Raw genomic sequence first — 18,740 nt, 5'->3', positions numbered from 1 at the left:
CCAGTTTAGATGGGTTGGTAGTAACTAAGTGGGGAAATTGGTCCACTGTGGAAATGAAATATTAGAAAACCCATTTAGAACATGCAATAGGGCATTCCCTCAGTGCAAGCTTTTGTTAATAATCAAACTTATTTTTCTGTCTTTTCTTCTTTCAGCTGGTTCTGAATATAAGGAGACAAGAGAGGAATAGCATTACCCTTTCTCCAAAACCCCAACAGAAATCCTGGGCATACGGAGCTGGGAAGGTGGCTCAGTGGTAGAGCGCTTGCCTTGCAAGCCTGAGTCCCTGGGTTCGATTCCTCAGCACCACATAAGCAAAAAGAAAAAAAGCCGGAAGTGGCGCTGTGGCTCAAGTGGTAGAGCGCTAGCCTTGAGCTGAAGAGCTGAGGGACAGTGCCCAGGCCCAGGGTTCAGACCCCACGACTGGACCCCCCCAAAAAAAAAGAAAAAAAAAAAAAGAAATCCTGGGCATATATCCTCTCAGAGTCCTCATTTGATGTAACCATGTCTGCCTCTATTCAAAATAATCAAACACAAGACAAATGAAAAGCCATTCCAGTTGCTTTGGTCTGAGAGAACACAAAGAAAATGTGGCTGTTCAGACCCTGTCCTGCATCTCTTAAGAACAAGAATAGAAGGGGAAAATAACTGTTTGGTAAGCAGCATAGATCCTTAATAATCCACAAGTTAACAAAAATACAACTTCACCATGAAGAATTTGAAAATTCACGAAAAAGTCATTTTACAAAAAAAAAAAAAAATTGTAGCCTTTACCCCAAAGGTCCTATCCAACCATTTACTGGTTGGATGCCATCTTTATAATGGCATCCTCAAACAAAGGCTCTTAAATTTTGTTTTCTGATGACCTACTCTAGTCAAAATCATTGACTCAACCATGACAAGTGAGTATCTGGAAGGGAGGTGGCTCAAATGGTATCTTAGGAAATTTTTCTGTTTTGTTTGTACTGGTAGTGGGGCTTGAACTCAGGGTCTTGCATTTTTGCTCAGTTTTGGGTTTTTTTGCCCATTGATGATACTCTAACACTGGATCCATGCCTCTAGTTCTGACTTTTTGCTGGTTAATTGGAGATAAGAGTCTAATGAATTCGTCTGCCTGGGCTAGCTTCAAATGATGATACTTGGGTCTCAGCCTCATAAGTTCCTAAGATTATAGACATGAGACACTAGCTCCCAGCTGATTTTTTTATTATTATTTTTGAACTCTCTGGTAAAACTCACAATCACCTCTCTAAGGGGCTAGGCATGTGTGCATACAGTTATTATTAGTCAATATATATAAGAACATTAACAAATATTCTTATTTATAAATGGAATAATAAGGCCAATCCAACCTCATAGGCTTATCCCCAGGACTAGATAGATTGATATTTGGATCAAGACTTTCTCTGACTTCAACAAACCAATGGTTTGGCTAGGATATGCTGCAATAACAAACAACCCAAGTTTGAGTGGCTCACCACAAGGAGGTTTATTTCTCACTCATATCAAGTCTACTATGGATTCACATGACTTGCTAAGTGCACTTACGTTCCTCACTCAGAAATTCAGGCTACCCATAATCACAAAATGAAGCCTTCTCTGTGGTCCTAATGCAGAAGAAAAGAGCATTAGAGGGTCTCACGTGTAATTCAATGTTCCCATATAAAGGAGCATATGCTACTTCTGCCTTCAATTTTCTCTTTTTTTTTCAAAGGGACACATGCATGTGTGCACACATGCTCCTTTCTGCCGAAAAAGCAAAATGTGGGAAGTAAGACAGAAGAGAATGAATACGGCTTTATGTCCTAAGGATATGGCAAATATACTAAGGACGTGGCAAAATAAAATCAAATATAAGAGGAACTTGTCCTAAGAGGTTGTACTAGTTGGTGTTCAACAATGAACTAATCATTTATACCATGGATCTGGACTGCCTTCACCAGATGTTACTTAGCGACTTCCTGTAAGAAGGAAAAATGATTTAACTGAGCTAGAGATAAAAGTTCTAGGAATGAAGCAAGATGCATACTTCTGTACTCCTTCTGTACAGTGTCCTCTCTCTGTCTCTGTTTCTGTCTCTAACTCTCAAGGTTAGAAACAAGAAAATCTGGGGAGGTAAACAAGGGAATATCCAATGGCTTATACTAATTTTCAATTTCCTCAAACTGATTTCTCTGATTCGTTCTAGAAAAAAAAAAAAGAAACAATTACCAAAGTTAACAAGGCCTTAATTCGGTGGGATTTCCTTAACCAAATGGCAACTTCTTTGTATCCTATATTCTTAAAGAGGCCTATGAAGTGGTCCTTATAATACACTAACAGCAGTCACTGAAACCTAAAATGGCCCAGTGTTCAACAAAGTAATCCATCAAAAAGTACCTTCTTATTACTAAGTTATATATTTTACCAGCTAAACACTAAAAACAAAGATAAAGGTATGGAAGAAGGAAAAGTATTGCATATAAAGGTTCTTTTCATTTAACTTGACAGAGAATCACACATGTACTTATTTCCTCCTCTTTCTGCACAAATAACATGCCCACATTTCTGTCTCTGAACTCTTTCCTTCTCAGTAGGCCTTTTCCTGCTTTGATTAATCCTTTTATGGTTTAGTTTCTTAGCATGGATGACTCACATTCCCAGAGCTTGGAAGAAATGCATCATACCACTCTCTCAAGTGCTTGCTTTTCAGCAAGTCCCCAGATACAAACCTGAAGTCAGTCTCAGAAGGTGGCAAGGATCTCTCTGCCTCCAGATCACTTGGTAAATCTGTCTCAGGCTTCACTTCTGTCCAGCATCCCACTGCAATCGTGAAGGTGGAGGCTGGCATTGGCATAGTTACATAGTAATGCCAGCTTAAACACCCTATAAAGAGAATAACCATCATGAGGCCATCATGGTTCTAGATCTTACTCTGTTTCTTCTCTTGAGACACCTGGAGAACTCATATGATAAAGTAAGAACCTGTCTTGGATGGGGTTGTCCCATCAGGTAAAGGTATATGAGTTTTCCTCACATCTTGGGAAAAACTTCAATGATTTCAAGGCAGCCAAGAAGGTATGGGTTTCATCTACTGATCAATTTGAAGCCCTCAGTGAGGCTAGGCATACTGAAAGGTAGTTGAGGTGGTAACTCACAACTGCAAACACAGAAGGGCATAGGCTGCTTGTTCCCACAGAGAAAAAAGCATATCGTATTTATCCTTATTAGCTAGCAAAATATTTGGAAGCACAAGGGATAGTCACTGAACGCCTAAATAATTATCATTTCTGGGTTGCCGCTAAGTTACTTTGTCTAAATGCAATTCAAGTTCATCTAAAAGGGATACAGTAGAAAATGTTAAATTATGGAAGGGAAACTCCTGGGTTGTAAGTTCAACTCAGAAACTCATTAGGTATGGAAACTCAAGTATTAACTCTACCTTCATGCTTTTAATGTTCAGCTAGTCTACAGCTCCTTGCTGTGCAGATTAAAAGGACAGAGTTAACAGCCAGGGACTTCCAACTAGTCTAGAACAGGGCTATGATTATAACTAGCACTCCTTTCTCCAGGTGAAGATGGATATAGAAAGGTTTTTATTAAAGAGTCAAGTGATTGATAACTTGTAACACTACTTCTTTCAGTCTTAAGATGGGAACATAATTTTAACGTTTTTAAATGCTGATTATTTCATCTGTTCAACATAACACTTTTGAAGCATCTGCTATTAAGTTTATTAAGTTGATACTGTCTTAAAAATACCACCTTCTATCATAAAACAATTTCTCCACTCTGCATGTTCCCATAAAGAGGAATTTCAATTAGAATGACACTGCTTTTTTAGCCCACTAATAGAGCCTATTACTGTTTTTCTTTAAGTTGGGCAGAGCTACACAACCATAGAATGCTCATGGTTATCCAATTTGGTGAATAAATGGACAGGATGTCAGATTTAGGGTTCATCTAGAAGTAGTTACATTCATGGATGTCCTCCCTCTATTTAGTCCTCTCCTGATATTCTAGCTGCTTGGAAGGCTGAGAATGACAGGATCAGTTCAAGAGAACCCTTCTTGACTCATAAGGTGGGCCTATGGTTGAGCACCTGTTTATCCTCAGCTACACAGAAGGCTGAGAGTAGAAGGATTACAATGCAGGCCAACCCAAGCAGATGGGCCATTTGTGCATCCCCCCACAGAGCCTGGCAAACTACAGGAGGCTTATTTCCTAGAGAAATTAGAAGATGGGATTGGGAGAAGAAATGATACAGGAGAAGGCAAATGAAGATGACTAGTTAAACACATGCACACAGGTTCCCAGATGATAGTACCTCAGCTTTCAGTCTCCAGGCAGGAGACTGAAGGAAGATACCCACCCAAGATGCCCAATGGTATTAACATTGGAGGCTTCCTATGATCAGCCTATTTGTGCTTCCAAATATTTTGGCTTCCTATGATCAGTATATCAATGCTCATGGTTTCCCAGACTCATGTGTGCATGTAGACCTGCTAGGCAGTATTTTAACTCCTCTTCTTGAATGCAAGCAGACATACCAAGGACCTCCAAGGCACCTGTTGAAAGTTTGTAATACAAAACTGAGAGACTAAAATAAATGAGTATCTTGGAAGACAGTAACCACTCAAGGAGAAGACAGATTCAAAAAACACACCAAAATATTCAGAACAAAGAGTATTTATAATAGCCCTACAAATACAGTAAAGTAATTTAAAGAACATTCCTTAATAAAGAAAAATAAAAGCCGGGCGCCGGTGGCTCACACCTGTAATCCTAGCTACTCAGAAGGCTGAGATCTGAGGATCACGGTTCAAAGCCAGCCTGGGCAGGAAAGTCAGTGAGACTCTTATCTCCAATAAACCATTGAAAACTGGAAGTGGTGCTGTGGCTCAAGTGGTATAATGCTTGCCTTGAGCTGAAGAGCACACGGACAGCGCCCAAGCCCAGAGTTCAAACCCCATGACCGACAAGAGAAAAAGAAAAAGAAAAGCAGTTGGGCACTAGTGGTTCATGCCTGTAATCCTAGCTACTGAAGAGGCTGAGATCAGAGGATCGTGGTTTAAAATCAGCTCAGAAAAATTCTCAAAAAACAACTAGCAAAAAACCTAACTGGAGACATGGTTCAGGGAGTAGTATGCTGGCAGAGCAAACAAGCTGAGCAAGCATGAGGCCTTGAGTTTATACAATAATAATAATAATAGTCATAGTAATTATTATTATTATAAAAATAAGTTAAAAGTAATCCTAGCTGCTCAGGAGGCTGAGATCTGAGGATTGTGGTTAAAAGCCAACCCAGGCAGGAAAGTACGTGAGACTCTTATCTCCAATAAACCACCAGAAAATCAGAAGTGGCGCTGTGGCTCAAGTGGTAGAGTACTCGCCTTGAGCTGAAGAGCTGAGGGACAGCACCTAGGCCCAGAGTGCAAGCCCTACAACTGGCAAGAAAAAGAAAAAAAAGAAAAGAAAATTAAAAGCATGCCAAAAGAAAAGAAAAACAGTAAAAGATATGGGATGAGATACAATGGTGAAGGAAGTGGAACAAAAAAAAGCTAAACAAAGGGCTGGGCATAGGTGTAATCCCAACTGTGCACAGGACATGTATATGGGAGAATTGTACTTTTAGATCAGCCCAGGCAAAAATGGGACCATAACCTACGCTTCATGTGGTGTCATGAGCCCGTAATCCCAGCTTGGCAGGTGGCAGAGGTAGGAGAATCCAGGAAAAAAATGAAATTCTATCTGAAAATAAACACTAAACAGAGCTAGAATTGCAGCTCAAGTGGTGAAATGCTTGACTACCAAGAACAAGACCTGAATTCAAGCCCCAGTATCACCAGAAGAAGAAGGAGGAAGAGGAAGAAGAGGAGATGGAGAAGGAGGAAGAAGAGTAATGAGGAAGACTGGTAGTGCCATTCAGAAGGTCCACCATCCAAGTAATAGAAACTCCATAAAAATCTGACTGTAAAGAGAGAGAGAGAGAGAGAGAGAGAGAGAGAGAGAGAGAGAGAGAGAGAGAGAGAGAGAGAGAGAGAGAGAGAGAGAAAGAGAGAGAGAGAGAGAGAGAAAGAGAGAGAGAGAGAGAGAGAGAGAGAGAGAGAGAGAGAGAGAGAGAGAGAGAGAGAGAGAAAGCTATCAGCCAAAAATTTCAGGACCTCTGTACATCACCTTGACAATAAGAAAGTAATAAAAAAAAATTCAAGAAAATTGTGCCCATCTGAAGGTTCACAGCTTTCTGGATGGAAAGGGCACAAAATATTCAGAATACTGGGTAAAAACCGATCCACATCAAGATAGAGCATTATGAAATATAGAAGCCAGAAATGAAAAGAAAATTCTATAAGCTTCCAAAAAGAGAAAGAAAAGAATTACATACTAAGGATACATTCATACCTGTAGAGTCAAAAAAAATTTACCTCATATGCACCATATTCTCTGGAAGCTGCCAGACTATAGAAAGTATGCTTCAAAAAGAGGCAATAAGCTGGATGCCAGTGGCTCACGCCTGTAATCCTAGCTACTCAGGAGGCTGAGATCTGAGGATCACGGTTCAAAGTCAGGCCGGGCAGGAAAGTCCGTGAGACTCTTATTTCCAATAAACCACTAGAAAACCAGAAGTGGCACTGTGGCTTAAGCGGTAGAGCACTCGCCTTGAGCTGAAGAGCTGAGGGACAGAGCCCAGGCCCAGAGTTCTAGCCCCACAAGTGACCTCCCCCCAAAAGGGGCAATAAGTCAGGCACCTGTGAGTCATGCCTGGTATCCTAGCTGCTTGGAAGGCTGAGAACAGTAGGATCACAGGTTAAGGCCAGCTGAGGAAAAAGAAGTTCAAGAGAACCCTTCTTGACTCATAAGGTGGGCTTACGGGTGAGCACCTGTCATCCTCAGCTATATGGGAGGCTAAGACTTGGAGGATTATGTTTCAGGCCAGCCCAACCAGAAAAGTCCATGAGATTCCATCTCTACAGAAAGAAGCAGGATGCTATGGTATGCATCTGGGAACCCTAAAATAGATAGTCTGTGATCCAGACATGCCTGGGCAGACCCTATGTCAAAAATAACTAGCTCAGAAAAAAGGGAGGGCTGGAGGTGTGTTTCAGCAGTAGAGTGCCTGCCAGGCAAATGGGAAGCCCTGAGCTCAAACCTCATTATCACCTTAAAAGGGGGAAGAGAGATCAAACTGAAACAAACAAAAATATGATGGAGCTATGCACCCAGTACAGACAGCAACTTATGCCCATCTGGACAGGTTTGAAGCTTCTCCGTTTTCAGGAAGATGAAATCAATACCTTCTAGGGGGAGATTCCTTTTCTCTGACAATTAAAGAACAAAAGGGTAGCCGGGCGCTGGTGGCTCACGCCTGTAATCCTAGCTACTCAGGAGGCTGAGATCTGAGGATCGCGGTTCAAAGCCAGCCCGGGCAGGAGGGACCGTGAGACTCCTATCTCCAATAAACCACCAGAAAACCGGAAGTGGTGCTGTAGCTCAAGTGGTAGAGCGGTCTCCTTGAGCTGAAGAGCTGAGGGACAGCGCCCAGGCCCGGAGTTCAAGCCGACAAAAAAAAAAAAAAAAAAAAAAAAGAACAAAAGCGTAGGAAAATGTTCCAGGTAAACAGAGTAAGTTTACTTGAAAGCCAAGAAAAGAAAGCAAAAAGAATTCACAGACCTGGAGAGTGGGAAGGAGATGTCTCATTCACCATAGAGGACAAGGGGAAATCCCAGGCTTCTTCATCTGGTCACATTGGGTCCCTAATCTTCTCCCTCTTAGAGAATGTATCTTTGATTTGATTTACAGATCAGCAGCCCAACACTGCCCAGAGCCTTTCTAAATGGTTCCCTTGTCCCTAGGAATCAAAGCAGGTAATCTCCTGTCTTGGTTGGACTGCTCCTATCCTGGAAGAGAGATTGAAAGTGGGAGGGCTTGTTTGCATCTGTCCTAAACACTCAGCACTTGGGCTGTTCTTGGAACCAACTGCCCAGCCTGAGAGGAACAAGAAAGATGATTGTGTTTCATGGTTTTGCACCATGACGGCCTTTGCCTAAGCCACCCTTCTCTATCCCTAACTACCTAACTAGGATCCGATACATGTCCCTCAAAACTGAGGGAAAAATGGATGCATCTGAACAGCTTGAAAAGAGATTTAACAACTTCAACAAGTCTAGTGTTGATAAATACAAAGAAAAAAGTGAAAAGACCTCAAATAATAATATCATTATTAACTCCAAGAAAAACTAACATGTACAGAAATAATGTAATCATAGTTTTACAGCATGGCTTAGCTGTTAATAACAAATACATATATAAATAAATTAAAACTGTTGATCTAAACAAGGTCATGATACATCCCCAGCATACTGAGAAGGAAGCATGTGTACAATTGGCTCACATGGGTTGGGGTTGGGAGACAGAAGAGCTTAGTTCTGTCTGCTATGAGGAGAAGAATAATCCTGAGGAACTAACCATTTTCATTGAGTGACATACGGAGTAAACATCGTATCATCAGTTTAAAATGTACAAGGGGGTTTCATTTTAATAATTCCATAGATGTATTGAGTACTTTGAATGTTTACCCCCTCTTTAATAATCCCTTAATTCCCTTCCTTCCACCCCTACAGTATTTGGTGTTTATGATTATGTTATCTTTCTATCTTTCTATCTATTCCTACCTATCTATATGTGTATATATGTGTATGTATATATATATGTATGTGTACATATGTATATATATATACACATATACACATGTGTATATACATATATATGTGCAATGGGTATATATATGTATATATATATATATGTATGTATGTAATGGACTTTGGTCCTTTTCATCTCCCACAATACCCTCTCCTTTCTTCTTCAATCATCCCACTGGCCCTTCTCAACAGTCTCCCTTTTACATTCATATCCTATCACCATTGTCATTATCATCCTCACCACCACCACTATCACCATTATATTAGGTCTAAACTCCACATATGAGAGCAATAAGAGATTTGCTTTCTGAGCCTGGCTACAAGCAACAAAATTCTCCAGAAGCAGGAGAAATGGTGAGGGGGATGAATACAGAGGATTGCTCTTTAGAGAAGGATTATAAAAAAAAACCACAATTATCTGAATCTTTAAATATTGTATCTAAATGTAAAACAATTTAAAACAATACCTGTCAATTAATTGGAAAATACACAATATTTTTTATCCTGAGATACTATTAAAATGATAAAAACACAACTCAGAAAAATAAGTAATTTAGAGAAAAGGAGTATCTATTTACTATATTAGAAAATCTTTTTAAGAATGAAACACTGGCAGAGCATGGTGACTTACGTATATAGCTACTCACAAGGCTGAGGTCTGAGAATCTGTTTCAAAGCTAGCTGGGTCAGGAAAGTCTGTGAGATTCATTATTATATACCACACACACACACACACACACACACACACACACACACACACACACACACACACACAGAGGCACAAGCACAGAGCCAAAAGTGGAGGTGTAGCTCAATTGGTCGGGTGCTAGCTTTGAGCAAAGACACATTAACAGACAGCATCTAGGTCCTGAGTTCAAGCCCCAGTACCAATGCATCTCTGTACATGCATGCATGCATGCATACACACACACATTCATGCGCACACACACACAATAAAATACTACACAACAGGCCTTCCTCTCCACACTGTGGTGGATTTTGATATGATTTTTGTGTGGCCTGACTGGTTTTTGACACTATCTCATATATGGGGGCAAGATGAGACCGTGAAAACAGTAGGAACTGAAACTCCTTCCAAGAGAAAATGCTACCAGAAGGAACCCCATACGAAGTTACCAGGAATCCACAGTACCAACCACAGCATTTTTCATAATACTACATAATATCTTTTTGTACCTTTGTCAGAATAATGCATGTCCTCTCAAGGTGATATGTGGAGGGGACTAAAGCCACAAAAGGCTATGGCAAATAAGAAGAATGGAAATGTGTGGTAAATAGTAAGAATAAGAAAGTCAGGACCTTAAATAATCTAAAATTTAGGAGTAAGAGGGCAAAAATTATAACAACCTGAATCAAGCCCTAACACAAATATTTAGAACTGTAATTATTCCCTTAGTCTTCTCTGTTAAATAAGGGGAGAGGAAACTTTTATTTTTGCTGAATATATAAAAAAATCACTAAGGATGATTTCTTCCAATACAATGAACATGATTTTTTTTTAAACTTTCTTTCTAAAGAGTCGTAAAGTTCTCTACTAATTGGAGCTTATTTGGAATAAAGTGTTTCTCACTTGAACTTTTTAATTATAAATTTGTTGTTATTATTAAGGTGTTGCAAAGAAGGGTTATCAATTCGTAAGTCAGGTAATGAGTACATTTCTTTTAATTTTTTATGTTTCTTATTGTAAAAATACTGTTCAGAGGGGTTACAGTTAATGAGCAAGATAGTGAGAACATTTCCTATCAAGCATTGTTACCTCCTCCTTTGTTTTTCCCCACCATCCCTTCCCTCCCACCTCCACAACTACACACCCCTCTCACCCCCCAGCCTAAATTGTAAAGTTCGTTTTTGAACATAGTGTCTTGTGCATCTCATTGTTACAATGGGTCAACCTGTATCCCTATTTAAGCATTTTGTTTCTTCCCTTCCCCTCCCCAAAGTAGAGAAGTGAATATACAAGATGCAGGGCACCGACATCAAATATAGCAAAAACAGGGGTTATGCCACAGGGGAAGAACATTCAAAGAAACAAACAAAAAAAAATCACATGGTACAACAAATCAAAGAAAGGTTGGACAAATGGGATTGCAGGAAGCTGCAGAGCTTCTGCATAGCAAAGGACATAGCTAGCAAGATTAATAGAAAGCCCACGGATTGGGAGATCTTCATTAGCCATGCAACAGACAAGGGTCTCATATCTAAAATATACTTGGAACTCAAAAAATTAAATCCCCAACAACAAATCAGCAAAGAAACAATTGACCAATAAATAAGTTGGCTAAAAACTAACAGAGAAACTTCTCTGAAGAGGAAATAAGAATAGCCATTCTTTTGTTTCTATTGTAGGTTCTTCCCCCATGGTGTAACCCTTGTTTTCACGGGATTTGATACCAGTGTTCTGCATCTTGTATATACATTTTTGTAATTTGGGGAGGGGAAGGGATATTGCAGAATGCTTAAATGGGGATGCAGGCTGACCCACTGGGATGACGAGATGTACAGAACAGTATATTGAAAATGAACATTACAATGTGTGTGGGGGGGATGCATTGGAGAGGCAGGGAGGGAAGTGATGGTAGGGGAAAAATAAAGAAGGAGGTAACAATGCTCGCTATGAAATGTACTCATTAACCTACTCATGTAACTGTAAACCCTTTATACAACATTTTTACAATAAAAAAAAGAAGAAAAAGAATGGCCAATAGACATATGAAGAAATGCTCAACCTCTCTAGCCATAAAAGAAATGCAAATCAAAACAACATTGAGATTCCACCTCACCCCAGTTAGAATGGCTATAATCAAGAACTCTGGAAGGGATGTGGCCAGAAGGGAACCTTACTGCATTGTTGGTAGGAATGTAAACTTGTTCAACCATTTTGAAAAGCAGTATGGAGGTTCCTCAAAAGACTCCACATAGAGCTCCCCTATGACCCAGCAATCTCACTTTTGGGCATTTACCCAAATGATCACAAACAAGACCATACAAAAGCTACCAGCACGACTATGTTTATAACAGCATTATTTACCATACCTAAGATATGGAACCAACCTAGATGCCCCTCAGTAGAGGAATGGACCAAGAAAATGTGATATACATATATACATATATATGTAATACACACACACACACACACACACACACACACACACACAATGGAATTCTATGCCTCCATCAGAAAGAATGACATCACCCCATTTGTTAGGAAATGGAAAGACTTGGAAAAAATCATATTAAGCGAAGTAAGCCAGGCACAAAGAAACATAGGTCCTATGTTTTCGCTTATTTGCAATAACTAGTATATGTCTGGGACAAGCAGAAAAGGTCAAAAGCTATGTACATATGACCAGATAAGATGATGTTAAGTGAAATGAACCCTAAGATAGGGACACATGTGTTTTTTTTCTTGCTTGCTATTGTTCCTAACGTATTTATAATGTCCCATGTGATTTTTTTTTTCTTTGTATGTTCCTCCCCTGTACTATAACCCCTGTTTTCACTGTATTTGATATCGGTGTCCTGCATCTTGTATACACACTTCTCTACTTTGGGGAGGGGAAGGAAAAAAAATGCTTAAATAGGGATACAGGTTGATCCCATTATAACAATGAGATGTACAAGACACTATATTGAAAAACAAGCTTTACAATTTAGGCAGGGAGGGGGGAGTAAGAGGGAGGGAGGAGTGTAGTTGTAGAGGTGGGAGGGAAGGGATGGTAGGGGAAAAACAAAGGAGGGGGTAACAATGCTTGATAGGAAATGTTCTCATTACCTTGCTCATGTAACTGTAACCCCTCTGTACAGTAGTTTTACAATAAAAATGTATTAAAAAAGAAAATGTGATATATAGATATAGATATAGATATATAATGGAATTCTATGCCTCCATCAGAAAGAATGACATTGCCCCATTTGTTAGGAAATGGAAAGACTTGGAAAAATTATATTAAGTGAAGTAAAACAAGCCCAAAGAAACGTAGGTCCCATGGTTTCCCTTATTTGCAATAACTAGTATATGTCTGGGACAAGCAGAAATGGTCAAAAGCTATATACATATGACCAGATAAGATGATGTTAAGCAAAATGAACCCCAAGATAGGGATACAAGTGGTTTTTCCTTTCTTGCTATTGTTTCTAGTGTATTTATAATGTACATTTCTTTTTGGACAATGTCACCCCTTCCTTCACTTCCCCCAATTACTCATTTGAAAATTTCAAAACAAAAATGTTTGTTTAGCTACCAAATGATAGTCAAATAGGAGCAGCTCAATTGGCTGGGCCATTAGGAACCAGCTTAGAACTCAAAGCCCTGGTGACTCATAGTGTTCCTCCGGAAGAATCCTCTCAAAGTTGTCTGGCCTGCACATCAACCCAATCCTCAGTGAATACTAGAGCCAGAATTGAGATCATGGAGCACTTCTAGTGCCCTGAGTAAGGTCTTTATTAGTCTAGTACTATGAGACATTTCTAGTACTCTCACTTGGTTAAAATAAAAGTCTCTTTTGATTTGTGGGTATGTGCATTATTCCACTGAACCCTGTGTCTTGCCTGAAGCCTACCCACTGCCACAGGGAACATCTCAACTTCCCAAATATGCAAATAGCAAAGTGAAAATTGAGAAAGTGAGGCAGGATTGTCTATTGTTTGATAAGCTTGTCTTGCCAAGAGAGCTGGTGTGGGTTTATTTCTTTTGAATAGGTTGCACTGACTGAATACTTGTTCCGTATCTGCCAGTGTAGGCACATAACTTAATCTCTGTAGACATCAATTTCCTCTTGTGTAACATGGGAATAATCACAGGATCTATCTCATAGGATTATGCGAGGATTGAATTAGATAACACATAGAGAATTCACTAGGCAGAGTAATTGGCACATAGTATGTTGTTGTCTTCGTCATCATTTGTGAGTGCTCATCTTTATAGCTTCCTCTCTCTGTTGCACAGGCTAACTTACTGGCGGCAGCAGTGAAAGACATTGGAAGGTATGGTTACCACATGTGCACCAAAACCCACGACCTGATGAGGCCCACAGATGGGGTTTAAGGTTGAATGGCATTAAAACACATAGTGCACACAAAGCAATCCATTTAAAGGGAAATGACAACCCAAAGGGGGCATCCTGTATGACTTCATATAGAATGGACCATTTGGAGACTATTTAAATGGTGTTTACTTTCAATGAGCCATCCACGATGAAACAGACAGTGAATGCCTTCATTTTCCTTTTTTTTTTTTTTTTTTGATTCAATCCACTTGCATTAGACTTCCTCACCAGACCAGCTGCAAAACAAAGAGAACATGTTGTACTTGCACCAACCAGAGTTTTTTCCTCTACAGAAGCCAGAAGTCCCATCACACTCCCAGATGACTTCACAGCCAGGCCTGGACTCATTAGTTTGGCTGATGGAACAGGCAGTAAGTAGAAAGGGCTCAAAGGCAATGCCGCTCCCCCACTGTCCAGGCTGGAGTAGCCACGAGCTCACCTACCCTTCTACACAGACTCGGTAGTGCTAGACTTCTGATTCCCTCATAGAGAACATATCTTTCCTTAACATACTAACACCACGAATCAGAACATAGTTATGAGACGCACTCTTGTATTTCAATTGTCTCACTAGTAAGACAGATAGGTCATGTGAGATAGTATTCTTAGAATCAGAATAATAGCTACTACAGGATCCAAATATAGACTTGGCTCTCCAAAACAGGACTGAAATTTTCTTTTTTTTTTTAATTTAAATTTTATTTTATTTTATTTGAGAGCATACTGTACAGAGGGGTTACAATTACATTGGCAGGATAATGCATACATTTCTTACCAAGCATTGCAGCCTCCTCCTTTGTTTACCCTTCACCTCCCTTCCCAGCCTCCCCCCTCCCCCCACCCAATCATACCCCCCTCCCCCCCACACACCGACATTGTAAAGCTTGCTTTGACATGACATTTTGTAATTCTCCTTGTTGCAACAGGTCCACCTGAATCCTTAAACGACTTGTTTGTCCCCATCTCCTCCACATGTTATACTGACATCAAATAAAGTGAAAGCGGGGGTTACACTGTGGGGGAGGGACATACAAAGCAACAAAGAAATAATCTTATAAATGCGTTAGAAACACATGCATGAAAGAAACGAAAACATTAAAATACATATTTAAGGGTTCGTTTTCCTAACATCACATTATCTGACCTTTTCCGCTTGACTCATACCTATACTAGATATTGCAAATAAGGGAAACCATGGGACCTATGTTTCTTTGGGCCTGGCTTGGACTGAAATTTTCTTTAAAGATGACTTTGTTTTCTGCAGGTAGAATAGGATTTGAAATGGATTGATTTTCAAATCACAATACAAAATTTAGTTTGGACTAAAGGTGCAGACCTATGGTAAAACACTTCTGTAGCATTAGGCAGCCCTATGTTTGAACCCCAGCATCACAATAAACAAACTTAGAAACAAATAAACGTGAAAAATGAAACTGAGTTTTGGAAATAAGTAGCATAAGGAAAGTATTAATGTAATTACTTATCTTTTGCATTCACTACTCTGAAAAGTGTCCTTTGAATAGTTATGAAGATTCTATCTTGCAAGGATGTAGAACAATTCTCAGTGAAGAGAGAAAAAGAAAGAATGTATGCAGTAATCAAACCATGTGGAGAGAAAAAACTTTGTATGTTAAATTTACAAAAAAAATGTACTCATTATTTGAAAAATGTAATGGTGTAAGAGGGAAAAAAATCAAGATACTGCAGACATTTGAATCCATCAGTCATGCCAACTAATACCAGAAAACTAATAGGAGGTGTATGGAAAATCAAGCCCTCTATAGATGGATCAACCATACCACAGAACCCAAAGGCATGACCCCAACCACACACAACACACAACTATCATGCTTCATTTGCTGAGGCAAAGACAGATTCTTATTTTTGTAAAGTCCAATATCTCATAGGATTTCATGTATTTCGAGTTACTAGTTTCACTAAAAATTAAAGCAGGTACTTGAATTCTTCCCTTTAAAAGCAGCCTTTTAAACACTGCTTCTATAGGTTATGCAAACAAGAAAAGGCCTTCAGAAACATCAAATTGATGCATGCTTTTACTTAACATACCACATTTCCTTCTTCAGTTTAAATGAAGTCCCTTATATTTCCTGCTTCAAGATTCTTTCTTTCTCTACTCACAATTCTTACTTCTACACTTTCTTTCCAAACTATTCCATATGTTAAGATTATTTTAGAGTAACTCCACATCAGAAAATAAAAGTGTTTGACAATATGTATAGAAAAATATATTTCTGTGTATGTTGATATACCATATACAATATGTATATTATATTTAAAATTATATATTATATATGCACATGTCAACATTTATTTATATATATATATATATATATATATATATAATGGAAAACTACTTATTTTCACTGTTCTTCCTCCATAGCCTCCTTCTCCAATGCTCACATCTTTCAGCAAACCCCAGCCTTCTTTCTGTTACTCCTTGTGAGATGCCAAATCTATGCATTCTATTTTTTATGAGCTGGTGACACCCTCTTGAATACCCATGGCGTGACCGTCTTTCATTAGCTCTTCTTGGCTATTGCTCAAGGGTTGTAACTGGCACTAGAACAAAGGAGTCAAAAAGATGCCCTGGGCTGGTAGGCACCAGCTCTGACTAACCAGGGCAATGTGCCAGTTCAGGCCATGGCTTCACAAGCACTGATGCCACCCAGCAAGGCTTCGGGTTTCCCACTCTGCAACATGGTACCGCCTCAGGCCCAGGAGGCCCAGAAGGCCCAGGAGACAACGACCTTCAAGATCATCTTGTGAACTAGGTAAAAGAGCGCCACCTACTGAAGCAAGAACACCAGTACCTCTGGAGGTCATGAGCTTTTCCTGTAAGGTTGTCGTCTTAAAGGAACCTAGGCCAATAGCCTTGTTATTCCAAGTGTTCTTAGCCATGTGGGTCTACCATGCAATTAACTAATTCACCTAAAATGTAGGTACAAAACGGATCCATGGAGTGGACACAAAATTACACCTCTTCATATGGTAAACCTGTACTCTATTGCCCATGAAAATGTTAATGAGTATCAGGCCAAAGGCAAAATCTACAGCAGGGAGACTTGGTATGTACATGCCTGCCGGAATCATTATGGTTCCCCCAAAATCATGATGACTTCTACATATGCTGTGGTTGCTAAGTGCAGTGTAGCAAGGGCAAGCAAGAACAACTCAACAACAAATCACAAAACAAAACAACAAAGACCTAAAAAAGTACAAGGCACTGCATTGTGTGGGACCTCATGAGTGTGACAGACCAGGAGAACACAACCTGGCTTGCTGACAGCTTTCTTTTGAGAAAAGACAGGTCCATTTATTCTGCACTGCTATCCCTGGAAAGTACACGTATGTATGTATGCTAGCCCAGAACGAAGCCTCCAGTTATAAAAACAAGCAGTTTCTCTACTTGTGCATTTTCCCTTTGTGGGGAAAATACTTAATCATAACCATTCCTAAATGCCTTTTAATTTACCATTTCCTTGTACATAATTCCTAGTTGCATACTGTGGGAGCAGTCTAAATAGTATTGCTCATTTGGAGACATCAAGAGGGAAGAAAAGTTGGCTTTCAATTGCACACAGGAGGAGGGTCTGGCCCCTGAATTCTTGGCTTTTTCCTGGAATTTCCCACACAGTGAAGAGAAAGAGAGAGGGCTGGTCTGTCGAATAGGCCAGAGAGTAAGTAGCATTTTGCCCAGAATGAAGTAATGTCTACAGTCTTACTTTCACAAAGAAAAATGAAATGAGATCCTATGCAATGGTGCATGTAGCTTTTAACACCTTTCCTTGTTTGTATGCTTTTTCTCCTTCATTTGGAAGAAGCTTATTAGACAATCTTGTTCATTTCTTGAGGGTTCACAAACAAAGGAGCACGGAGTTTTTTATTTTTAAGGAAGTAGGAATATACTAAATTAGACTTTATAAAAGCAAAGTGAAACAAAAGATTACTAAGGAGAATAATAAATGTACTTGAACCATTTTTTTTTCTTTTAACATTTAACAAGGCTGGCAAAATCAGAAGCATCAGTGAAAGAAATAACCCTGAAATTACTCTTGTCACTATCACCAGTGGTTTTAAAGGTTTCTTCCCTGAGCATATTACTTTTGTCTGATTACACAGCCCATGTGTATTCAACAAATAAACAGGTAAGCATTGACTACATACAAAGCATTGTACTTGGCACTGACTGTGCTCCATAGCTTGGCTATATTTGGGCAGGGAACACGGGCTGACAACCCCACATAGGATATCAGTCCTGTCCAAATGGCTTTACACTGAGGAAGCTGAATAATAAATGAGTCAAACGAGTTAATCTAAATCTATAGCCTTGACTTAGCCTTCTTGAGAAAAAGAATAATGACGATTCAGCTAATAAAATTCTTATGCTGATCATTACCCTACGTTTTCTTTTTAAAAACAGTTAGGAGGAATGATTTCCCTCATGGAACAAGGACTCAGAGGTCTGTCCTCTGATTTCTGTTCCCTGCCCAAGGGCTGTGCTGTCATTTGTGTTCGTGTTATCTGTTCCCAGGTGCTTTGCCTCTTTCGGGAAATCAGCTGGTGCCTGGAAAATGTGCTAATCAGGCTGATGATGTGTCACTGTGATGGAAACTATGACTTGCTGGGCAGGGTTCTGCTGTTCATGCTTTCAAGGACAGCTCATCCTTCTAAAGGGCATTGTGCACAAGAGTGGAAGTCCTATGAGACCCACACACCAATCTAAAAAACATGACTAGGAAAGGAAACAGTATCATCTGTGCCCGCATTTCCCTTCTCTAAGGAAGGAGATACATTTGTGGACATGATTACGTTCCCACAACAGCCACTTTGAGTTCTAACAAAGAGCTTTATTAGTACTGTTTCTTGGTTGTCCTCTGATAAACCCCAGCAGTGGACAGCAGGAGAAACTGCAGTAGAATTCTTTCTCCAAGTCAAGCTAAATCCTTTTTCACATTGAATTGCTATGGCCTGTTTT

The 18,740-nt window shown here is 39.6% G+C and overlaps 1 protein-coding gene across 4 annotated transcripts in view; it reads right to left on the bottom strand.

The window, feature by feature from the left end:
* Positions 1 to 18,740, bottom strand: part of Aopep (aminopeptidase O (putative)) — a 342,923-nt gene that overhangs the window by 272,239 nt on the left and 51,944 nt on the right. For 3 of the 4 annotated variants that reach the window (XM_070033698.1, XM_070033700.1, XM_070033699.1), the window contains exon 4: positions 2,712 to 2,865. The exons of the other annotated variant lie outside the window; for it this stretch is intronic. In XM_070033698.1, the coding sequence (XP_069889799.1) occupies positions 2,712 to 2,865 (154 nt within the window). The remainder of the gene's footprint in view (positions 1 to 2,711; positions 2,866 to 18,740) is intronic. 4 annotated transcript variants of the gene reach the window in all.

This window comes from Dipodomys merriami, unplaced genomic scaffold (assembly GCF_024711535.1).
Source record: "Dipodomys merriami isolate MVZ:Mamm:240054 unplaced genomic scaffold, mDipMer1.0.p SCAF_22, whole genome shotgun sequence".
Lineage (NCBI taxonomy): Eukaryota > Metazoa > Chordata > Mammalia > Rodentia > Heteromyidae > Dipodomys > Dipodomys merriami.
Note: the sequence above shows the minus strand (reverse complement) of the source record. Positions and strands in the feature narration are given on the sequence as shown.